Here is a 25,687-nt window from a genome sequence, read left to right as displayed (position 1 = left end):
CAGTGATACCATGTGAAATACAAGCTTCTATAGCAAACAAAAGGAAGCTTTTATATGTATGAACTTCTGATTCATAGCCTAAGAAATAAAAACTGATTTTCCTGATTGCTGTGATTTAAAACCAGCAAATGGCTCTTGATTTTTAGAATAAGGATAATTAAAAAGCTACACACAATTTTCTATCATTCTTCACCTCATGTTCCACTTTGTTCAGCTGCTCTGGAGAAGGAACATTGTGGCTTTGTACCAGCTGCCCTTGCTCTTCCTCTTCTCTTTTTTTCTTAGCTTTCTCCAAACAGGTTTGTATTTGGATCTTAAGAAGATCGGCCTCCAAACGTGCTCTCTCTTCTTCAATTTGTTGAAGCAAGGCCAGCTGTTCCTGTTTCTGTTTCTCTATTTGCTTGTTCTATTGAGAAGAAAAATGAGGGTCAATCTGCAGAATGGAATGATAATGAAATAAAAGACTGCTCACACATAAACATCATACACAAAGCTTTGTTCCAATTACAGCAGAAATCCTCTTGCTTGTGAAAGGCATTTCAGAATTGTCAGAGGCCTTTAAAAGTAGTTCCAAAGTTTACCAGAACTATTTTGTTTTACTGGCTAGACATTTCAAAGAGTCCCTGAATCCATTTACCATCACAGTATTATCTGTTCTCAAATTAACAGAATGAAGAAGATAGAACCTAACTATTCAAGGTACATTATAATTTTCCAGAGACTGCAAAAGAAGCCTTTTTCTTACAGTGAATTCAAAATCTACTTTGCATTTTATAGAGCTTTTCATCAAGAGTTCACCACATTTAAATGTTAATTCAAACCTTCCAAAACTCCTGAAATAGCTAATGTAGAACCACTTTCAGAGCACTCCATAAACCTCTGAAGTGGTTTGTTTATTTTTATTCTCTTCCCATGTACCTATCAGCTACAAATCACTTAGATCAATGTGTTGCAACAGCATATGTGCTTTTGAGAATGGAAGCGAGGAAAAATGTCCAAGTACTGGGAAAGATGAAGTGGACAACAGCCTTTTATGAGTCAGCCTGAATGGGGATGTCAGGAAGAGCAACTAGAGAAAAAGCCAGAGCTGAGAACAGTTAATGTGGACACAGCAATACATAACCCTGGGCAGATGCAAAGTGGGAGAAAACATGAAAGAAAGTAACCACACTTTCACAGAGCATCTCCTACCTTTCCCCCCGTCCCCCCACGAAACAATACTACTTTTGTAAAATTTCTATTTCCTGAATTTCTGAACTTAAACTCTACACAAACATAAAGTTATTATTTTCTCAATAGATGTAGCATTTCCACAGACATAAGATTCTGAGTTTCTTATAATTAACTAGGAAAATGCAAAAACCAAAAACACCTTGAAAAACCCCAACAATAAACCACACAAAATACTCAAGGTTTGTAAATTTCTCCTGTCACTCCAAGTACAATCACACAGACCTTCCTATGTTACCACAGTGTTCGTAAAGTTTTCACAGAGTTGTGTACTATTGACTACATCTTCCCAAAAGCAAAGATATTAATTTACAATTGGGATTCAAATTTAATCATAGTGTTGCATCCCTTGCCTATAGCACTTGTAAAATAGTAAGAAACTGTTTCTTTCCTCTTTATTCTACATCCCAGCTCTGTCATTTAAAAATGGTTAACACACAGAAGTACAGAAAATGTTACAGTAAAAGTTTTAAGTGCCACAAGCATGTGAAAAAGGTCTACAGCTGCTGTACAGCCTGAATCATTTTTAGACTTCTGGAAATCACTATTTTTACACCATAACTGAGATAGGAGTGAGTATGCATGCACTTACCCACTTTTGTCTCTCTTGCATTCTGATTTTAGCTGCTTGCTCTTGAGGATGGATTAGAACTGAATTTTCAGCTGCAACTGTCTTATCCAACGTTTTCACAGAGTCTAAAATACATGTTATTTAACTGTAATCACAATCTTCCAAGTCTTTTTGCTCCTACACAAATTTTGCTGCAAGTATGTACTACATACCTCTGGCTTCACAAACTGTATTTTTCTGTTGCTCATAGTTCAGTTCTGAATCACACAATGGTCTCTCTTCACTAGCAATTGTGCCTGATTCAATAGTCTCAACTTCACTTTGAGTATCTTTTTCACTTTTTGATGTCCACTCCTCTTTTTGGCTTCTAATCTTGTTCAGCAATTTCTTTAAGGCAAGTTTTGACTGGAGTTGGTGAGTTTTTGCTTCTTCATGATCTATAAAGAATATATGCTGTTGACAGTTTTGGGTAATGCGCATCTTTACATAAAAACAAAAAACCTCTTTTTTTGTTGTTTTTAATTGCTTGCACAGTTGGAAAAATAGCTTCATATTATGAAGTTCAAAAGTTTAACAGTGTTTTCTCTTACCTGCAAGAAAAAAGCAGTACTTTGTCTCTGCATGATATAAAAGGAGGGCCAAGCTAGTTACAGTGCTCCACAGCCAGACTACTAAACATATTGTTGCAGAAATAAGTAGTACCATTCCCCTGCCACCCTTCACCTAGATGCTGCTGCCCTCTCCTTTGTATTGGCACAATGCAACACCAAGAAATGGCCTGTGCCACCAAAAGGATGTGGTAGAAACACCTGGCTGAATAGCAAGTTCACCGATGCATTTCGTGTTCATATCATGTTACCCTGTACATGCCACAAGAGTTCACGCAACACATGTACCCACCGCAGCCTACTCACAACATGGATCAACTTAATTACAAACCTGGACATAAAAGACATACAATAAGCTGACTTGCATACAAAGTCAAGCTTTAACTTCGAAATATTTCAAAACACAAAATGAAAACTGTTGAAGTTCCCATACCAGCATCATCCAATGATTTACACTAATTATACAGGAATAATTCAGGCTAACAATGTAGTTCTTGCAATTAAAAGTTATTCTCAGTATACCAATAAACTGAAGAATATTAGAAAAACAAGTCATAATTTTTAAATTCATAATCATTAAAGCATCAGTGGTAAGCATCATAAACCACTGAATACTGAAATACTTCACAAGCTTCAAGGAATGTACTACAGACATTTTAGGTAATACTACAGTTAATTGATTTGATATATTAAAACTAAGTATCCTCTCTTCTACTATACAACCAAAAGTTTAAGTTTAGAGTTTAAGAGGTTTACCTTCTGATTTGTTGGGGACCTTCTCTTCTGGCTGAGTGTCACAGGCAGATTCTGGTTGAGTGTCACAAGCTGATTCGTGCTCCAGAGAGATATCAAGGTCATTATCTTGAGATCTATCAGAAGGGGCTGGCAGAGGTTGTGGTTCAAACTGCAAAATGAGGTCTTCTTTCATTTCTAATGAAAAGATCACAACATAAAACTACCAGTTGGAATAAAATGCCAACAACACTGCAAATCCCTAGAAGTTCAAATAATAATTCGCTTCTTTCACAAGATTTAATTCAATTATCTCTCTTTTTTTCAAAATAGAAGATTCAAGACTGTTGAGATCATTGGTTACCCATTAATTCACAAATTGTACAGGCTTTTCCACCAGAATACACTATGTCTTTCAAAATAAAGGTGTTTGTGATAAAAGCATCATCTTTAGACAGAGAGCAGCACACAGGAACAATTACACACAGGAGGATCCCAATAGCTTTGTCAGGGAAAAGATACACCCTGTCCTGGCTGCTCACAGGGGTATTGCAGCACGGTCTGGGTGTGAAATACTGAGAGTAGTTAACAGGAGTTCTCCCATGATCTGAGGGGGTTACTGCTTATAAGGGGTGTGGGACACATGGGAAGATCATCTTGAGCTTATATGCTTATTATAAATATTTAGGGGAGGAACCAAAGGCAGGGAAAGGATCAAGTTAGTTTGGGGAGGAACAAGTGTTAGGAAAAATATCAGAATACGGGAATAAAAGGGCCCAGTCAGTACACATGTATGTCCCTGCACTGTGCCTGGAAGTCTGTGCCATCTTCTCATTAAATCCATTTCTAGCTGTTTTCCAGGGTGAGAAGTCATCTATTTTGTATGCATGTGTGCATATGGGTATATAAGGGCTTGTGTGGCCAGCTGGGTGTACACATACTGAAAGCCTGTTTGTGTGTGTGCCTACTATGAATACACACACAGCCTTGCTACCAGCTGGGAACCAGCCAGCCTGGGAACTGGCAGCCACAGCAGCCTCTCCTCCACTGGGCTATTGGATTCAGCAGCCTCCAACAGATTACTTACTCCTGTCTTCACTATACATATCTTCAAATGCAAACTCCAACTCTCTCTGCCATTCCTCTTTTATTTCCATACGTTTGTATGGAGGCACAAAAAGCTGAGGTGGCATCTGCGCTACAATCCGCCTTCTGCGCATCCGATCCATGTTCTGCATCTGCTCAAGTTCTTTCAGTAGCCTTTCCCTGTCCTTCAAATATAAAGGATAACAAACTTTTAGTGTTCACATTCAGACAACCATATATCAGGACTGATAAAACACTTCCGCTTGGTTACTATGAATTTAGTTTAATCCTGAATTTAAAATTATCTTTATTCTAGGGAGAAGGTATTTCCTCAGAGGAAGGCTGTATCTGACCTTTAAACACACACATCAAGTAAAAAGCATGAAGCTTTAGCTATCTCTCGCCTCCAAAAATACTTGTGAAGGTAACACAACAATACAACAGATTTCAAAGCATAGCTTTGAGTACAAAGACCTTTATCACCAGTTCAGTTTTTACTTCTTAAAGGAAACAATTCCAGTAATTCCAGACTTCCACACTAACAGAACATGAGTCTACGTAAAACAAACTGAAAAGCATTCCAAAAATAAAAGCAAACTGTTGCCTTCCTAATAATAAACTGATTTTTTCCCCAAAAAACACACAATAACCGACTCCAACTAAAGCTTATATGGAAAAGTAGAACTCATCACCTATTAAAAAAAGTTTAACGTGATTATTACCAACTGGCTAAGGGCTGCCAAACATGTAGATAACAATAATTAAAGCATGTTCTTTCATTCTGCCTCTTTCCAGATAGCCAAACTAGGCAGGAGTTTGATGGTGTTTTTAATACATTTTGAAAACTCCATTTAGCCCATCAATTAGCCCCTTGTAATTGTAACTCCTCTGCTAATCACCTACATACAGTTTTGTTAATAATGGTCATTCTGACCTTAAAAACATGCACAACTACTTCACCTACCTGAGCCAAATGGACCTTCTTCAAGGCGTGACTGCCTCGGACATGTGCCTTTTCAAGCTGCTCTCTTCTCTCCCTTTCTGTCTCCCTATGCAGTTCCTCTAAACGTTTTCCTTCTTCTTCAGCAGCTGACCGAGCATCTGGCTGGCAGTCAATCAATAGTTTAGTGCATGAAGTTCTTTGTAATAGTTCTAAAGCATATGTAACAATAAATAAGGGAATAATCCTGCAGCAAAAGCACTTTAAAAGGGACACAGAATGCCATATGAACACCCTGAAAGATTTACAGTTCTTGGTTGCAAGCAGGACCAAACTAGCTTTTAGCCTTTGGAAAAAATATGTGTATTTACACAAGTGTAGGTGTCAAAGTGCTCTAGTTTCAAGCTGTACTAGGGACGATCGTCTGTATGATCTCTTTTAACAGAGTGGCTATTTTTCCTGCATTACAAGGTAAAAAATCAATAAAATGGTTCATATTACAGATTGACTATTTCTATCTTCATGGATTTGTTTTAAACAAGGTGGGGAGGGAGCAGGAATCCAGAAGCATTTAAATTCCCTTCTGGGAAACCAGAAGCATCTGAAATTAAGAAAAACCTTACTAACACATGACAATTAAATTTACTTAAGTAAGAAAAAAAGTCATTGCACATAAATATGGCCACAAAAAATAACATTTTAGATTTTTCCATGACAAAGCTGAGCAAACTACAGTGTCTCTTCTTAGTCTTTGTGTCTAGCCCTTCAAATGTTAGAAAAACCTAAAACTGCATAAATGCACTTAAGAAAATACAAAACCAAATTTATTGAGAGTGCTGATCCAGAACAGGCACTCAGACTATGGTCTCACACTAACAATAAGCCAAACTGTTGTTTGGTTTACTTTTAAATAGCATTGCCTAAATTCAAAAATCACTTCAAAAAGCTAAGCTCTTGCTCTATCTCTTGCCTTTCCAGCTCCTACCCTTCTAACTTTGGCCTTTGTTTGAGTCTATTGTAAACTGCAGCAAACTTTCCCATTTGGCATCATTCTTTTTCCCCAGTCAGACTTCTGCCAGTTTGGTAAGTCAAAACCATTGACTGCATGAACAGATGAATACAAATACAATGCAAAACTGGGAGTACATAGTTAAAAAGAGAGAAAAAGCAGGGCTCCTGTAACTATTAATTTAGCATAAGCCACACAGCAGATTTGGGTGTCCAATGTCATGCCAGTCTGGTGAATTCATCTCCTTACTCACCTCCTTAGAGGACTGTTCATGTGGGACTGTCATACATGATCAGACGAGTGAATGAGCACACAAAAAGGTCTTACAAAGTCTCCCCATCTCAGATTCTGATCAGTAAGTTTTGACATGGTTGCTATACAGAAATTCTTATTTTTCAACCTGTTCTAGAAGACAGAGTTGCTGGTATCCAGACACTCTGTGCAATATCAAGAAAGATCTATGGAAGGATGTATCACAAATACTTGGAGTTAATCACCTGTTCTCCATCCACTTCTCTGTCCACATAAGGTTCAGAAATATGGTAACGTGTAACAGAAAAATTGTCAGCACTACAGGGCTTCACTGCAGGAGCCTTTTTCACTTCAAAATTCTAGGACAAAAAGTACAAGTACAGCTGTATCAGAGAACAGTATCAATAGCAAAGCAACTGAACAGAACACAAATGATCTGTAGCTTTAAATCAGTATTAAAAGAAAGCCGTCCCCCCATTCTTTCCTGATTTCTCTTCTGAAAGTATCTATTTAAAGCTTTACATACATTTAATAACTAATAAAAGACATCAGCACAAGGCAGATCCAGAGGGCTTAATAACTGAGAGCATCCAGATGCCTAATGCAAGCTCTTCCACAAGAACTGACATTTCAAGAGCTCTACCTTAATGTTTCAAAATCAGTACCTTACTTTAAAAGCACTTGTGTTTGATGCACTACTACAAAGCCCACTTACAACAGCTGTCACACTCACCTCAAAGCCGGGCAACCACAGACCCTCAATATAATTATACCGAACAGCAAAATAACACTTCTCAAATACTGACTTTCTTTACAAAACTCAGAACTATTCTGCCCAATTTATTATTTGGCCAGAGAAAAGAGCATTTTCCATAACTTCACTGAAAAGTATCCAGATAATACAAGGTTTTGTTGTTTTGGGTTTGTTCGCATTTTTACAGTTTTGGGTACACTACCACATTCCTACTCTTGTGCTAAAGAGTTTAAACACTGAGCAACCAGATCTTCCCTCTTCTTTGGCTCAGCCTGAAGTTCTCTGGTAAGGTAGCTAGGTTAGGAAGCAGTATTCTGTAGGAGCTGCCTTTGTGCTTCTAACATCTCCTTGATTTATTTTCTCCCAGCTTCCTCTTCCCTAGATTTTCTCCTTAAAAATCATTCTTACATTAACTAAACCAGCAAGCTCCATAGCCTGAGGGGCTTGAAGCCAACATGACTATAAACAAATGCACACATACAAAGAGCAGCATCAAGTCTCAGGAATCTTAAGCTTCTTTCTAAGCAAGATGAGGCATTCCAAATTTCAGCATTTCAAATTTCAGCACTGATTATCTCTTGTTATTTTAGAAAGACTGTACAGACTCAAGTCTTTACATTAAGAATTCTATGATATGCAACTAAGTTTTAGCCTTACCAACAGAACATCAGTAGCTTATTTTAATGGTTCTTAAGCAAATGCATGAAATTCTAGTAGGAAAGAAAAAAAGGTATGTACAAATAAAAGCACCCCACCAAGACTTTCATTTGTACAAAATGCTATTTTAAAAATTGCTAACTTTTTAATTAATATATCATAGTAATTTAACAGAACAAAATTAACATAAATGCTTGTAGATACTGATTACAGCTCTTAAAACAGGCAAGACCCCTGGCTAAACCTCATTAGCCAGATCACCAACTGCTTGACCTATACCGTGTTATTTTCTGAACGTGTAATTAAACCTCAGCCTTCTGAACTATTAAATAAGATGTGAAACTAACAAATCACTAATTAATAACTACAATCACATCTCCAGAATTCTATTCAAGAGCTGGGAAGATGCAAGAATTACACTGGAGGCTGAAAAAAATAATACTTGTAGCATGACACCTCGCAGCAGAACACTGCAGTTAAGAAGTCATCCATACTTCCATCAAGAGGTTTGCAAGTGTCCCTCCTCCAAGAAAAGTAAATCTTTCTATACTAAAATCTGGCAAAACTGGAGCAGCAATGCCTCATGAAATGAAAAATATGAATACTTACAAAGATTACAGTAACATTTGGGGGTTGCATTTCCAATACATATAACTGTTATAGATCATAAAAAAATGAAACTCATAAAAAGTCTGTGACACTTGTCAAGAAATTGGTGTTTACAGTTTAACTTCAATTAAGTAACTTAACAGTTGGGCTAACTAAATAAGACCTCAATTCCTAAAAGCAAGATATCTAGAGGAAAAAACCTTCTTTTGTAAAGTAACAATAACTGCGGTATATTAAGAAAATGTTCCTTATGTTGTAAGTAAGAACACTGTCTGAGCTCCATTTTATGAAATTTTATTCAATTGTTATTGCAACAGAGCATCAGATTATAACTATGTTTAATAACCTCTTTATGTAAATTGATTCAAGAAAATAAGCATGCTTATGCAGATGACCTTGTAATTTGCTGTAATTCACAGGATTTAAAGTTAAGCAATTCAAATTTAGTGCCTTTTGAGTCATGCATTTGCAAGACAAAGCCCCAGCTTTCCCCCCTCCCCCTTAAAATTGACAGTTAACATCTTTTGTTTTCTCTCTCTATACAGAACTGGGAATAAGCCACAGCTCTAATCATCTCTGATCTTTCAATTACTTCCCATTTACCCCATGCAGTACATGACATTCAGTTACTCTTCCAAGAAAATAACTTTATTCTTCACCCTGTGCCCTTCCAGCAACATATGCCTATGACAAAAGGATTAAAAACCTTACAGATATGAAAACTAGGAAAAAAACCTTCAATTCAGCTAGTCTTTACATGAATCACATTGACATGCTGTGCTACATTTAAACAATGCAATCTTTCCTCAACAAAAATCCAACATGTCTGCAGAATTGTTGATTCCATTTGCCATTATCAAAGCATGAATTCATTAAAAGCAAGCCCAGGTACTGTAGAAAATTCAGCTGTTTGCAAACTCTCATAAAACCAGTTAAAATCATGTTTGCTGAGAAGGTGAGTAAACAACGTGTTCATGGGTGGAAATGCATTACATTGTAGACTATCAGGAAAAGAAGTTATGATTGTGCAACTGGGTTCAGCTGTAACAGTTATTTTTCTCCTTCTTAGTAGCTGGTGCAGTGCTGTTTTTAACTTTAGTCTGAGAACAACACTGTTAACACACCAATGTTTTAGTTGTTGCTAAGTAACGTTTACCCCAATCAAGGACTTTTCTGTCTCATGATTCAACAGCAAGGAGGGGCACAAGAAGCAGGGAGGAAGCAGAGACAGGACACCTGACCCAAACTAGCCAGGTACTGACCAGACCATCATCTAACACAATCACAAATGCATCAGAACCTGGAGAAACCTGAACAAAGTCTTCTTGCTTGCCCTGGTCAAAAAATAGACTGAGAAGGAAATTCTACATTTTAAAATGGAGAGCTGTATTACTGAGGTTATTAGATGAAAGGTATTATATAGTACTGTGTCTTTTCAGCTGTTACATCACCTAGAATGTTGAGGTAGTGTGTCCATGCTGAGAAAGATCACTGTACAGTTTAGCACTACTGTGGTTATTAAATAAAAATAAAATCATGATAAAGCTTAAATGATATATTAACCACAAAAATAGGATCTCAGATGACAAGAAATAAAAATTCATACATAGCAAGAGAAAAGAACTAAACCAATACCAAAGCTTGGTAGTAAGAAGTCTACTAATATATAAGTCCGTAAATTTCTTGAGTTTTGCTAAACCACTCTCATATGTATGCAAATAGCAATTCTGGATATCGAAGCAATAAATAATCATTACATTCTATGGTATCCTGAAATTGTGATCACAATGGAATCATGGATACATACCTCAAGAGGATGTGGTGGAGGAGGTGGCAGGCTCGCAATTTTGGCTGCTCTTTGTCTTTCTACTTCCAGAGCATGTTTACGTGCATTTGTTCGTCTTGGGGAAGAAAAAAATCAGAACACACATCCCCACCCAAAAAGAAAGAGTGAGAAGAGAAAGAAAATAATTCAAGCAACAATGACAGCAAATGAGTGTGCAAAAAATGACTGTGCAAAATAAAAGGCAAACCTAAAGAGATTCAGCTGTACTTGAATTGAATGCTTGGGAAATGGGAATGGGCAAGCACACTGGAAAGTGAACTTGCACTGAAAGGCAGCACTTGAAAATTACTGCAGCAATGCAGAAATGTTAATACACATAAGCCTCTAAAGAACAAAGATAAATCCCTGCCTTTCACTGTGGTTTTCAGGAAGCATTGCAGCACTTAAACATACTTTAATTACTCAAGTGTGGACAAAATTAAGTGTTTAATCAATAGGTCTCAGCTCTTACTCAAGCGCAACTGTCCCCAAGACGACATAGTTCATTTTCCATGCCAGCCAAAGTTTGGTCCAATCTGTTTAAGCCTAAGCAAACTAAAAGACCCTAACCCTCCCCAAACCACCAAACATGCTAAGAAGGAAGACCATGACAAATGCACAAAGTCCTTTTTTTCAGGCGGGTAACTCTCCATCAGGCACTTGCCTGAGAGTATTGCATTTTGTATGTTACTGAATAGCTGTCAGCCAACAATCTCAACTGAAAACAGCAACAGAAAAATAAAAGGCTCCTGTTCCTTGAGAGCCTGCAAGGCCAGCTTGTTCTTAAAACTAGTTCTTATAAAAACCCACAAGCTTTGACCACCGGCATTAATTCCCTAAGCCATACAATTTCAAGATTCAAAAAGCTCAACACAAGAAGCACTTCTGCTTTTCAAGTTGGGGCACTGTAAAATGCACTCTGTGCTTAATGAAACCAGGGAGTTACTGCATACCGGGCTTGCTCACGAAGTAAGTTTTCTTTCTGGTACTTCTGCTCTTTCAAGGCTTCCCTATGCCTCTTCTCTGCTCGTTGTCTCCTTTCCTCTGCTTGTTTTGCCAGAGCTTCTAAGTCAGGTTCCTTAACAATAAAATACCACAAGCACTTAATACAGGGTTTTACTCCTCAAACTATCAGTGTGATATTTCAAATTAAGTTCTGCTGTAAGAATCACAAGCTCAAAATCACTTTCTACAGTATTAGAGCAAAAATACCCTAAATGATAGCTTTTCCTTCTCTGCCATCTTTTTCTCTTTTCTACCACCACCAGCAGCAAATTTACCACATTCCTCAGCCAATGTAACCAAATATTAATGTGGAAACCTCAGCTTTTCTCTGCATCTCTGTTGAAGAGGGTAACATACTTGCCCATTTTAGCAAATGCTGTACAAGAGAAAACATGTTACTACCTTTCAGTCATAAACTACAACAACTGCGTCTAACCAGAAACATTTATGATTAGTTCTCTGTTCCTATGGCATTGGTACCACAGTTTTCCACAAACTCATCCCTCCTACCATCAGAAAGGAGTTTTCAAAAGAGCTGATTTAGGGACACTGAAGTATGGAAAGGTATAATGCTATTTGACCTGGGTTAAAAGCTCAATTAATTCCACAAGTAAGCTAGCCTGCAAAATCCATGCAAGAAATCTGTTGCACTGATTTCTATAAACCTGGCTCAGTGTCAAATCTGTGGAAAATTTCTACCTAACAACCTCAGTGATCTCTCAAAGACAGCCTACACAAGTTACAGGATTTTAAAGGAAGTGTAAATTTGTTATAGGTGCAAAATTAAGAAGTGAACCGGTTGACAGGCAAAGGCCTTGGAAGCCCTTAGAAGACCTTCCAAGTCACTTGAGCAGTGAAGAAAAAAAAGTGTATTTTCCTAAGCACAGAAAAGATACTGTCACATGGTAAATAAAAAGAGTTATTATATGGCTGACATACTTGAGACAATGATTCATCATGTGGAATGTAGTCAAGTACAAATATACACTATCATATATGTGTACAATCTAACACAAATAACTCTAAAAGTTTGCATAGCAAAAGCCTCAGCAAACGCGCCTGCCAGACCATTTAAATCTTGGTGTTGTGCAATGATACCTGAAAAAAAGAGCATGAACATTTTCAAGAAGCTTCCATTCTTCAAAGCTGGTGGTTTGAGTATTAGGGCCACAAGATAAAGAATATAAAAATTTGCAATCTTGGTATTTCTAGAGCATCCAGAATTTCTCTGACAATACTATTAAGCTGTTTCACTTACATTTTCCTTGGCTTGTCGGTGACCCTCGCCAATTGCCCTTAGGCTTGATAAATAAAATTCTTCTAAGGCTTTCATCTTTTCCTCCTGCGCTTTCTGCCACTCAGCTCTCAGTGCCTCCTCTAACTGATGGAGTTGTTCTTCTCTCCTCTGCTTTACCTTCTGTCTTATCTGTAAGGCGATATACTTTTGTTGCTCTCTAACCTGCAGAAACAGCATTTAGTTTTGTCAGCAACTTACTTTTTACTGCAAGTCTTTCTGCAACATACTCTACCCTCTTTTCAGCTTTTCATCTGTCCAGAAAATACTTTAAAGTTGCTGTTCCGTTTTCCCAAACTTTGTATGTTAGATAATAAACTTAGTCATAGTTAAATGTTTCTGTCAAAGTCCAAAGGCAACATACAACTGATAAATAAAATGCAAAAACTGCTCGAAATATCCTTCTCCCCAAAAAACAACACAATAATTTATTAAAGACTTCTATTACAATGCAACATATAAAAAAAGCCCAAGGGGGTGAAAGATTAGTACACAGTAAACATGTTTAAGATGTATCTTTTGAGGATATGAAAGACTGGAACAGCTTGTGTAGGACAAAGCAGAGGAAGGCTAAGAAAAGAGTAAGAGAAATGCAGAAATAGCCCTGTGGTGTTAACAGCAGGGCAACAGAACAGAAACAGCAGAAAGATGAACAGACATGTTCTTCAGAACATAAAAGTACTGTGCTCAGACATTCTATAAGGAGCTATACCTAAAGCATTTTGAGCTATGAAAATTGTAGCAATTCAGTTCATCTAGAGGAAACCTCTGAAGTTCCATATTAGCAGCTGTTGTCTTATTGCTTCTGTGTGATCACTGTGAAAACTCCTGGAACACTGTAGGAGGTGACACACAAGTGACACACCAGCAAAAGAGAGACAACTGCATGTTCACTGACAAAAAAAAATGGTGGATACTGGGAAGCTAGTAGGGAAGAAGAAATTCTGGAACATTTATTCCAGCAAATCTAACAAATAGAAATTTAATGAGCAAAATATGCACTTAGTAGTAAATAAACATGAGGAAAACAAAAGTTACTCACAAACTAAACAGAAATCTAATATACAATATTGGGCATAGGACTAGTGGAAGAGTGCCTGGAAAGGCATCACAGAGGTGAAGTTCTTGAGGATGTTGACCAGGTGTGTGCCCAGGAAGCTAAGGTGAATGGCATCCTGGCCAGTATCAGCACTAGCACAGCCAGGAGGGCCAGGGAAATGACTGCCCCTGTACTGGGCACTGATGAGGCTGCACCTTTAATCCTCTGTTCAGTTCTGGGCACTTCACACTGAGGTGCTGGAGTGTGTTCAGAGAAGGGCAACAAAGCTGGTGACGGGTCTGGAGCACAAGGGTGATGATGAGCAGCTGATGAAATATAGGTTGCTCAGCCTGGAGAAATGGCGGCTCAGGGGAGCTCTTATTGCTCTCTTACAACTACCTGAAAGGAGGTTGTAATGAGGTGGGGGCTGGTCTCTTATCCCAAGTAACAAGTGATAGGATAAGAAGCAATGGCCTCAGGCAGTGCCATGGGAGGTTTAGACTGGTGATCAGGAAAAGTTTCTTCACTGAAACAGTTATCAAGCATTGGAAAAGGCTGCCCAGGGAAGCAGTGGTGTTACCATCCCTGCAGGTGCTTAAAAGACATATAGATGTAGCACTTAGGAAAATGGTTTAATGGTGTACTTGGCAGTGCTGGGTTAACGGTTGGACTGCATGATCTTAAAGGTTTTTTCCAACCTAAATGATTCTATTATTCTAGAATATTACAACCATGAGATTTAGTTCACATGAAATAAAATTTTCAGTTCATTTTCCTAAATTATTTGTTACATCACTAAATAAAGTAACATGTAAAACCACAGACACACCTGCTGCAACCTCAGCTTTCTTCGCCTTTCATATTCTTCTTTCAGCAGCATGGTTTCTTCATTAGGACTAAGCCTCAATTGCCCAACTTTCGCAACTTTCCTCTTCATTTTTGGAAATGCTGAATAATCAACTTCTGAGAGAACAACGTGAAAAACAGAAATCGTGCACAAATTGTATAAGTAAATCAGGTAAAAAAATCCAAACCAATATTGCCATCATCTTACAAATCTATCACAGTCTTTAAGAGCATGAGCTACAATTGTTCAAGTCTGTTTCAAATGTACTCAATGACACTGGCACCATCTTTGTCACAGTCACAAACATACTGCTTTTGATTATTATGCTATATAGCAAACTGCAACAGCTTTACATTCTCATTCTACACTGTGGACCTGACAGGTAAAACTGCAAATTGAATACTGAACACCACCCAACAAGTGGGAACATTAAACAAAACATGAAAAAAACCCAACAAAAAGCTAGCACACTGAAATGTTCTCATAGCAGTTGTAAGATACTGTGTTTGTTGACAGTTTTGACTGCAGTACAAGGTTTTCTACCTTGAAGATGTGAAACTCCATCAACAGTCTGCAGGCCAAGCATTTCACTAGAACACTAAAAATGGTAACTGAAGTTTTCTTAAGCAGCCATTTCAAACATTGTTTCCCTGTAAATTTTGCTGTGGATTCAGGATCTACTGGTTCAAGAAGGAAGAAAAAATAGTTTTTCACCCTGATAAGCAGCCAAGTCCGAATTTTCTCCCTTCCCTCAAGAATTTATTTGATGTTTAAACATGCATATCCCTGAAAATACTCTCCCAAAACAAAGCATCAAAACTTTCAAAAGCCACTGCTCAGTTCTGAAAATCTTATGCGTTTTTCAGTTCTGAAAAGCTTATGAGCAAAACTGAACAATCCACATAGCCCTAAGAATTTAACCAACATGTTACACTTGGAAAGAGTTCTCTGAAGTATATAAATTAAACAAATCTCACAAACACATCCGAAAGAAATAAGGTCAGTTGTAAAAGCAAAATAATTATCACCGACTGGTTTGGGTTGGAAGAGACTTTAAAGCTCATTTAGTTCCAACCCCCAGCCGTGTGCAGGGACACACTAGAGCAGGTTGCTCCAAGCTGCGCCCAACCTGGCCTTGAACACTGCCAGGGATGGGGCAGCCACAGTTTCTCTGGGCATCCTGTGCCAGCGCCTCAGCACCCCCACAGGGAAGAATTTCTTCCTGATGGAAATCTACCCTCTTTCAGCTTAAAGCCATTCTCCCTTATCCTGTCACTACATGTCCTTTTAAAAAGCCCCTCTCCAGATCTCTTGTGGCCCCTCTAGGTACTGGAAGCTGCTCTAAGGTCTCCCCAGAGCCTTCTCTTCAGGCTGAACAAGGCCAGCGCTCTCGGCATGTCTCCACAGGAGAAGTGCTCCAGCCCTGGGAGCACCTTCTAATTATCCAAAAGATACCTTTAGTTATTAAGTATTTAGTTATTAAGCCAATGAATCCCAAGTTCATTACAATAAACAGGGAAGAAGATCGTATTTCCTGCTGGTTTTCCCTTATTCAAGTCATTAGTTAAAAAACAGAGGTTTATTAATACATATAGCTAAGGAGCAAATGACCACCTCTCTCCCCCCTTCCATAAAGAACGGAAAAATTTAGAGGATGAACAATACGAAACCTAGATCTAACACTTAAAGGATAAAACCAAAAGCAGATAAGGCAAACGCCAGAGTAAAGCAGCCAACGTTTGCCCAGATTCAGTTGCAGCACAAAGCCATCAGTAAACGCACAACGGGTAAGATTAAGTCGGCCCTTCCCGGGACCTAGAAAAGTTCCGTGAGCACCATTAACTCCTCTCACATTCCTACCCAGATCAGCTCCCCAGAGCCGGGAAAGGCAGCACCCGGCCGGGGCTCAGCCCTGAGGCGCCCGCCTCAGGAGCAGTGACCAGGATGGAGCCCCCACGCCCAGCAGCTCTGCCTTGGAGGCCCGATCTCTGGGAACGGCCGCGGGGCCTCGGCCCCTGGACCAAACCGAGCTGAGGAGGAGAGAACGGAAGGGAAGGTACAGCCTCACCCAGCCCCGGGACCGGGGGAAGGGACGGCAAAGGAGCAGCCCCACCGCCGGGCTGCCCGCACCTACCCGTGCTCCTCACTGCCGCCACCAACAACCGCCTCCTACCGCTACCTCAGCGCCAGCAGCCAATCGCTGAGCACGGCGGCGGGATCAACCTCTGCACATGCGCAGTGTTACCCTCGAAAACCGCCGCCGCCAGCCCCAACGCGCCAAAGCAGCGCACATGCGCACGGGCCGTCCTTCCTCCCTCCCAAAGGGGGCGAGCCCCGCCCCTCCCCTCTAATGACCAATGGGAACAGGGAAAAGGTGCCACAAGTGACCAATGGGAACTGGGGAAAGCCGCCACAGGCGGAAGCCTGCGGGTATAAAAGGGGCTCGGGGAGGACTTGTGAGGTCGCGGATCTGTCCTCGGCTGACTGATGTTCTTGCTCAGTCTCTTTCTAAGGGGTAATTTAAATGGGGTTTGCGTTTTGCACATGTAGTCGGGCAATTGCTACATGTGCTTAAAGGGGTTTGTCACTGTCAGTTTCCCACTACTGTATCTGCAGCCCTCAGTCAGGGTTTCTAAGTGCCAAAGCTTCTGTGGGAAGGCACTGGGCTAAACTGCACATGGTGAGAGAGCAGAATAAAGCTCAACACTGAGTTCGGCTTCTATGCAACTTCCATATTCGATCTCTTCTGTATCTACTCTATGAGTAGAAGGAGTAAATTTAGGTAAATGAGCGTATCTGTGCTGCTGCCTCAACCTTGTAACTAGTGCTGATCTTTCTTTTATAAACCTCTTTTTTTTAACATCTGCAGCAATACTTGTCTGCTTCTTTGCTTTACCCTCGTATTTTAGTTTTCTTTCTACACAGTACCGTTTGTCACATGTGCCAGACCTGCCACAGCTGGGGTTTGAAAGTGGGGCCATGGTATCTTGGATTCATGAGGAACATAATGCTGAGCAAAAACTTGTTATGTTCATGTGGGGAGAAACAATTCTGCACTTATGGATAATGCCACAGAGGCTGTGGTAGATGGTTCCTTTGCACTGAGTATGTTCCCATTTCCTGCTGTACAAAGGAGATGCACGGTTGTCTCAAGCAGAAACATGAGTGCAAAGTATAGCTACTTTCTAAGGCAGTTTATTCTAGAAAAGGGGAAAAATAACTTTATACTAGGAGCTAACTGCTGTAGTAACCCACTATGTTGTGCCCCAAGGGATGGAAACCAGGAAGGCTGTGGTCACTTGGTAAGACTTGGTGATATGATGTATGTGGATGCACCAAATGATAATGAAATACACTCAAAACCCACAGAATTACAAAATGAAAGACATAAGTGCAGGAAGAAGAGGCAACAGCAGCTGAATGGGCTGTCTTCCCTGCCTTCCACATTTTCATGCTGAACTGCTGCCTTATTCACAGACTTCTCCTGTCTGTCAAGTGCTTGCAACTTGCTGGTACCAAGTTAATACCAGCTTGTACGTTAAAGATACCCAGATGTTTCACAGTATACATACTGCATAAATTAAACTTGAGCACTGCACTTCCAAATGGGTTTTCCAGTCCCTTTATTGGATTTTTTTGTCCTTCAGCATTTTCATTATGGCAGTGCTCTCCACAAGAACATTCCTTCTAAATAGCTTTATCCTGCAGGTCAACAGGTAAAAACAAACCTGAAGACAGTCTATTAAGAGAGTAATTGAGATTACAGGTTTTTAGAATCCTCTACTTATAAAATGTGAAAGGGGTCAAATACATACTCCTCAATTATACTACTGAAAAAAGGGATATTATGAAACCTACATGTGCTGGGTAAGAATTTTGTTTAAGGGTGTTTACTGGTCAATGTATTGCAGAATTACTTCTGCTATCACTTAATGTACATATACTGAAAAAAGGGGATTTAGTAAACAGACATTTTAATACTGGAATGTTTCCTACTTTTTACTACACCTGTTTGAATTACAGTGCCACAGGCCTGCATTAATTCTTTCCCCATGTGAAGTAGATGGTGTTCCTTTGATAAAAGGTGAATAGCGATGCTGCAGTATCAGTGCATCTAGCCAGACATATATAAAACTGGAGATAATGGCTCCCCTGTGCTTCAGTTCCCAGTCACATTTCTCCTGGGGGACAAGAATGATACATGGAGGAGTTATCTACAAAATCCCAAGATAGCTGAGGGAAATCTGAATTTCTTTTCAGGAACAGAACACTTCCCATACATAAAAAAAATGTCTTGCAGTGTGAATCTGTGTGAAAACCTGGATTTAAAAGAAAGCATTTTCGTTTCATGGGTTTGAAGTTGCTAAGGGCTTGTATGACTGTGAAGCCTGCTGCTGAGGTGGCCTGCAGTGCAAAAATCACAGTACCAGCCTTCTGCTGTCCCAGAAACTGGCTTTTCAGAGTAGGACTGTCCATACTCCCCTACCACAGAGGATGTTTATTACATCAGCTCCTACTAGCAGGAGGTGTTGGCACAGGCAGGTTGCCTTGGTGTGCTTTGTGGGAACGTTTTGTCTGAATGTAAGATTAGCAAGACAGAGTTGCCTTTGTGTGCCCTGAGAGAAAAGATTCCCTGTCTCACAGGCAGGTCGAGTAGACCAGCATATACAACCTGTACCTGTTCGTGCCACACAGGAACACTCGCTTCTTTCTTCATTAGAAATTCACTCGTGTCTCTCACTCTCACAAGAGAAGGACGACCTTGCAGGCTTTTCTGCATCTTCAGCAGGGAAGCACTAGTTTTATAGGTTTCCTGAGATCCAGTAATGGAACAGTGCAACCACCTGACAGCTCACCCTTGTGCAGGACTTGGCACCCTGTGTGAATTAAGTATTCTCCTTGAAAACCTCTGAAAGGAGAGCTTTAAAGAAAGTGTCATATTCAGATGCTAAACTCCCGCCCCAAGTCCTCTAACACCTCACCAGACAGTAATGCAGTTTTCAGTTTCTTGTCTCCTTCTTGTTGATCACTGACGTATTGGAATTAAATGAGAACTTAGCTCTCAGTTTGAACGGGTCTTTCTCTGCATTCTGTATATTCCTCCATGTCACACACCACATTATCACATCGTTCCCTACGGTTCATTTTGGTTTGATCTGTGATTACTTCTCCCATGCTGCTTTATCTCTTTGAGCACCTGACACCGGATGTCTAATTATTATGACCACTGGGAACTAACAAGATGTGGTTTTACAAAGGTTTGTAATCCTCTGGTTCATACAGTCTCAAAGCTGCAAAGTGCTTTTGTTAAATAGTTTGCATGAAGCACGGTTTTTATGTGTAAGCTTTGCAAACATGGATGGAGTTTCCTAACAAGGAAAAAGGGCTAAGCTTTGTTTTTGAGACTGACTAATCTACTATGGTGAGCTCATGCAAGCACAACCTGTAATAGTCTCTGCCTGAAACTGATTTGGAGATAAATCTTCTTGATGGATGTGGAAGGGTAGCTTTGTTATTATATTCCGTGTCATGTAATAGAAATCTATGCCTTCCAGTACCAAAGCGACTGTATCCACGGCTGTGCCTGGACAAATTCTCAATGTACAGATTCTATTTGAAAAAAATATGTTATAGTTAAACAAGAAAAATGAAATAAAATACAAAGCATGAAAGGTAAGGAGCTGGTAAAAGGATAATTACATGTAATTAAATTAAATACAAAATCACTGTTGTGAAAAGACAAAGAAATAGCTGTAAACTCAGATCTGATCTAAGATATAAATGGTGTTGTCCTACAGAAAAAAATTGCATGCTTTCTTATTGCATTGGTCCAGAAGCTATAAGGGAGCCAAGAGCAACTTCAAGCAATGCCCATTCTCTGTCAGGAATGCCCCTGGGACTCCACTCAGCATCCTTAACCCAACTTAATGGCCTGGATCTCTGGAAAACAGCCAGCCTTGGGACTGAGCAGCACCAAATGCTTAACAGCTTCTTATTCCTGCATGGACCATGGTGCTGCATAAGGTAATTTTAAAATGGGCTCTCAAACTCTCAAACAAATGAACTCCCAATGCTTAAAACCAACAGAACTGAGCTGGGTTTGGGTTTTTACAAGCAAATGGAGCCCTGCATAGCTGTAGTGCTGCATGTCCTCTGAACCACTCTGCCTATTTACCCACTGATGCCAGCGTATGCACAATTCTACAACACAAACTTGGGGGGTGTACATTCATTTACTAGAATTCTTGTTCAGCCTTGGAGCCATACATAGAACTTTCTCCAATTGTTATAATATGCACAGTAACTATGTGCACAGATAGGCCAATTATGCTCAGTCCAGTGAATTTACAGCTGACCTTTGCCAGCTTCTCTGAGCTACTGTGCCACATCTCCTTTGGCTAACCTTGCTTCGTTTCTTCTTGTAATATCTACTTTTATTCAATTTCAGAAACTATACTGAACATTACTTGCTTTATTACAGGTAGTTTCCAGCAGAAAACAGACTTTTCTGGTGGATTTTCTGGTATTTCCTTTCAATAACAGATTATTCTCCAGCAAGATCTCTCAAATGGCTTAATATTTCACCGTGTAGAAAAAGACCTCCTTATGTGATTAAAAATGCCTTTTTAGTTTAGTCCTACATTAGTAGTAAGCATCGTATTTTCAGCATGTGGCACAAATGAAACTGGGAGAAAACAATTGTTTTTCCTGATTTTAAAATCATTACCTTTTCACCCATCTGAATTGTCCTGTTTTGTATCATTTGCCTCCTCTTGATTACTCAAATTTATTACATTGTATACAGGAGATGCTGGGGTTTTCATAAGCTTTATTTTTCCTCAGATGTACATCCAAATGCTGTGTTATAAGCAATAAGGTCAATGTAAGAACATCCAGGTTAGGGCTTTAAGTCTACAAATTGCCACAGAAGTGGTTAAAGGTTCTGGATGAAATCATAAAGAAGTAAATGGTCAGGTCCTGCCAACTGAATGACCGATTCATAGAATCTCAGAATCCCTTTTGATGTCTTAATAGTTATTTATACACAGAATCATAGAATGGTTAGGGTTAGAAGGGACCTTAGAGTTCATCTTATTCGAAAGACGTTGCTCAAAGCCTCGTTGAACTTGGCCTTGAAATAAAGCAACTAAAAAGGTCTGCTAGGTACTTCCTTACCGCTTCTGCTGTCTCTCTGATGACTTCTACAGTGGGTGACATACAGGGTAGATCCAGAATGCAGGGCTCCTTTCAGGCAAGCACATGTCGTTATCCTTGGATATCTGTTATAATATCTGGATATTGTTTATGAAATACCAGCAAAATGTCCTCAGTGTAAGAAGAGTGGAGCCTGGTTTGATCAAGACCTCCACAGTCTCAATCAAACAGACTATATGATCAGACCTGTGATATACCCCATTACACTTCTACCACAAATTAGCTTTGATGTTTTCTTTAGGAGAAAGAAACTGATCAGATAGATGGAGTCATTAAAAAGCTCTGTGGAGGAAATATGTTTCCAAGAGAACCTTACAAAAGGAATGGATAGTGAAGAAAAATGTACAAGGAATGAGAATGAATTTGCATCAGGAGGAGGAACTTGGAAAAGCTCCAGAGTGAACAACTGTGTTTAGAAGAAAGCAGTGAACATGGAACAGCGATACACTGATTCTTACTGCTCCCATTTTACTGTTTGTAACAGAAATCAGTCTGTCTACAGACATGGAGACATTTTCTGACAGAATTTTACTAAATATTATAGAAACCAAGAACGGATGAAAAAAACCAAAGGGTCTTCAGTGATGAGGAAACTGGAGTCAAGTCTGAGAAGAGAATGGAAGGGAAGCTGATCAATGACTTGGTGCTAGTTTGGTAAACTGCAGTCTGAGTTTCAGGTTTTTGCAAGGTCATAGATTTTTGTGCGTGAGATCTTGGCTTAGTCTCTTTGTGACTGATCTGATAAATGAAACTAAGTCCCAGAGTCTGATCCTGAAAAGCCTTGCTAAGCTGCTAAAGTCTAGAGGAAGTTAGTTAGCATTTTTTAATCCTAAGTATCCCTGAGCCTCTAGACTTGCTGGCTTTCCATGCCTGAATTCTATTGTTGACAGGACTGAATGGTTCAGAATCTAAACCTGAATAAGATTCAGGAACTACATTCTTTTTAATACAAGTCAACATGCAGTGTACTCAAAGTACATCCAACACATCAACTGCACAGGGGAATGCCCAAAACACACTACTACTTTCTTTTGTGATGGGAGAGAAGAGGCCCTTGGAGACCAGCCTGACAGTCATCTGCTCAGTCTATGGTGAAATGAGTAGTGAATTACGTTTCACACAGCGGCATCACTTCAGAGGAAGAGGCAGATGATCCCATCTTCCTAGAAAGACTTACACCTGGTGGTTAAAGCAGACCCTTTGCTTCAGATATCAAAGTAATACTGCAGTCAGTAAAGGGGACAGCAGCCATTGTGAAGGAAGACATGGATATCATTTCCCCAGTAATGTCCTTGGTAGTGCAAAACCATTTTTTTCCCACTGGCTTGATAAAATTGCCTCCATCTGCTTCCTTGGGTGATCAGTGCTCATCTGGAATTTTATCACTGTCCTTTGTTGAGGATAATTTCATTGTTTCACATTTATAGAGGCAAGGTAATAGCCTCAGATTTACATAGAGCTAATTTCTTTCTTTGTGAGCAGGTTCTACAGGATGTGAGCAATTAAGCTTCTGTGGGAGGATACAGGAAACATGATTAATGGATCAAAGACACACCAGCTAAGGGAAATGGGTATAATACCAAGGGAGATAATGCTCCATTTCATAATAGTTATGCAAATACGCCAAATGTTGGAGAATTCAATTAATATTTGACAAATGGTTTTGCTGTGATGCAGAGTAAACACATACTGGGGACAAAATAAAGCTCTACTGCACATTATCTGTTAGCTTCCTCTCACACAGGCTGGGATGGCTGGTCAGGCATCTCATTCCACTGCAGGTGGCAGAGAACAGTTAGGCACGAATCACTGCCAGACAGTGGTATTGTTGGGATGAAAAAGACTGACCAAGGTTGAATTCTATGCACGCAAGGCCAGCCAGTGCTTGCCAGAGTGCTCAGGTCTATTGCTCAGTCCTCTGCTAAATGTTACATTTTATTCCGTGTGAATGAAAAGTGGTTGAAGAATAAAGGAGACAGAATTAGACAAGGTTTATGTGTTTGCAATTCTTTTTCTTTTCTTATCTGTAAAAGCAACAGTAGTAGAAAAAATAATAATGAAGTAAGAGCAGAATGCCTGAAGTAGTGGAAGACACTCAAAAAACCTGAGGCTCAGTTACCCAAATATAAATTGATGTTAATACTAATCATGTATAAAGACAATGACTCTTTCAGATATTGTAGTGATGGAACTGTACAGGTCTCTAGGTTTACTGAAAATGTATGTTTCTTGTTTGTTTGCTAGCTTTCATATTAGATACAGTATTTTGATCTCTATTCTAGTACCCTGTTCCCTTACTAACATGTAATACGAGGTTTTGTTCTGAGAAACCCTCATCCAGAGAAAGAAGGCATTTGAAGCAGCATATTGAAGAGTTTCTGACCATACAGCCTGGGCACTGGGCTAATAAAATGGGGCAAGAGATACAGAGCTGAAGTTTCAAGTATGAAAGGCAGGTTTGTCCTTCAGTTGCAACTGCTCTATAGCTGGGTATCAGGGCTGTTCCTGTATGCACACCCAGAGCCCTTCAATCATGAAATCCCTAGGAGCTCCCCAGCCAGTCATCTGCCTCTGATTTAGACAGATTTGAAACAACAGACTGACTTGAGACAAGGTGATTGACTGCACTTCTAGCAACCTTCACAGTTAAAATCTGGCCTCTACAGCAGCTCTCCAAGTAGGTATTTTGGACATTTCTAGAGATTTCCCCAGACAGCTCCTGCTGTCCCTAAATCAATTTATGTGCCTACATGTGTTGATTGACATTCTGAGTGGAGAATGTGGTCAAGAGGCTGCCATATATGGTTCTTGCTGCAGAACTCTCCAAACTTTATATAGACATTTGTACACAGGTAGTAGAAACTGTTCTTACATATACAAAACAAGTCACATAGGTTCTTTGTGATATTTATGACAGTTAGGAGATGTTTTGTATGGAGTTTAAGATCCCCTATAGGAACGGATCATATATATGCTGGAGCACCATTGTCCAGTTAAATTATCTGAGAATTGAGCAAAACAGTGGTTTAAGAAGCTGGATCCCATGATCCAGTTATGGTGCTGTTGCAAGGACCCCTTGCAATGGTCACTCCATTGCCCTCTCAACAACCGACCATCCTGTTTGAGAGATCTAATTCTTCATGTAAGTATTACCCTGTGCCAAGGTCTCAAGAAACTATTTCTTTTTGGCCAACACAGTGTGCAAACACATGCTGGGCTGTTAGGACATTCCATACCTTGCAGCCAGGAGTTGTTCTAGGGACATTCCTTCAGTGCCTAGAGACAAGAAGTTGGGATGATCCAACCAGGAATGACTAAGGAAGCTATAAACTTATATCACACAAGGACTGTATTTTTTCAGTGTGAAGCATGGCAGCCAAGTTGCCCTGTTTAAAAGTGCTATTACTGTTGCTTCTTTAGTGCTGTTGCTTAGTGGTCAAAGCAGTCACCCAGGGCAGTGAAGGTTTGGGGTTGATCCTTAGCCTGCAAATGTCCTGTCTGAGGCTAGGAAAGTCTCTCTGAGGCACATCTCGTGTTATCTGGGCTGCTGTGCACCCAGGGATGAGACTGGAAGGAAAGCAGATGGGGCAGTGCCAGGCTCTGGAGGAAAGGTGGAGGGACCTGGAAGTCAGGCAAAGATTGAATTCTACTTGCCTGTGCTCTGAACTATCAATACATTTTACATTAGGTAATCATGAGATGAACATTCAACGCTAATGAGTTGAGACACTAAGTTAGGCTTGTCCTTCAGCCATTACATTCCTCTAGAAAGAATGAGCCCTGCTTGATTAGGCCATGACAGTTGGGATAAGGCTCTGTGCTATGTATCCTGAATGGGCAGATGCTCCAAAGTCCAGGAAAAGAGAAGTGCTCAGTCATGTTATCCTCAGGATTTCATACTGGCTGGCCACGAAGCCCTTGTGTGGCATTCTTGGCTACCCTGGGAAGTGTCTGATTCTTTCCTTTGAGAATATGGACCTTACATACGTAGTTTCAGATTCACCCTGCTGAGAC

The 25,687-nt window shown here is 39.8% G+C and overlaps 1 protein-coding gene across 2 annotated transcripts in view; it reads right to left on the bottom strand.

The window, feature by feature from the left end:
- The window catches only part of CEP295 (centrosomal protein 295), a 37,272-nt gene extending 22,700 nt beyond the window's left edge, over positions 1 to 14,572 (bottom strand). The window contains exons 1-11 of one of the 2 annotated variants that reach the window (XM_005149794.4): positions 14,441 to 14,572; positions 12,537 to 12,737; positions 11,227 to 11,351; positions 10,256 to 10,349; positions 6,674 to 6,787; positions 5,192 to 5,332; positions 4,229 to 4,412; positions 3,166 to 3,339; positions 2,014 to 2,238; positions 1,823 to 1,926; positions 194 to 406 (exon numbers count right to left, since the gene is read on the bottom strand). In XM_005149794.4, coding sequence (XP_005149851.2) covers positions 194 to 406; positions 1,823 to 1,926; positions 2,014 to 2,238; positions 3,166 to 3,339; positions 4,229 to 4,412; positions 5,192 to 5,332; positions 6,674 to 6,787; positions 10,256 to 10,349; positions 11,227 to 11,351; positions 12,537 to 12,737; positions 14,441 to 14,548 — 1,683 coding nt within the window. In that variant the 5' untranslated portion in view covers positions 14,549 to 14,572. The remainder of the gene's footprint in view (positions 1 to 193; positions 407 to 1,822; positions 1,927 to 2,013; positions 2,239 to 3,165; positions 3,340 to 4,228; positions 4,413 to 5,191; positions 5,333 to 6,673; positions 6,788 to 10,255; positions 10,350 to 11,226; positions 11,352 to 12,536; positions 12,738 to 14,440) is intronic. The other variant, XM_031049595.2, reaches the window with a different exon arrangement.
- Between the last annotated feature and the right edge of the window lie 11,115 nt (positions 14,573 to 25,687).

The sequence above is a fragment of the Melopsittacus undulatus genome, chromosome 2, assembly GCF_012275295.1.
Source record: "Melopsittacus undulatus isolate bMelUnd1 chromosome 2, bMelUnd1.mat.Z, whole genome shotgun sequence".
Lineage (NCBI taxonomy): Eukaryota > Metazoa > Chordata > Aves > Psittaciformes > Psittaculidae > Melopsittacus > Melopsittacus undulatus.
The sequence above is the reverse complement of the archived record's forward strand: the minus strand, read 5'-3'. Positions and strand labels throughout refer to the sequence as shown.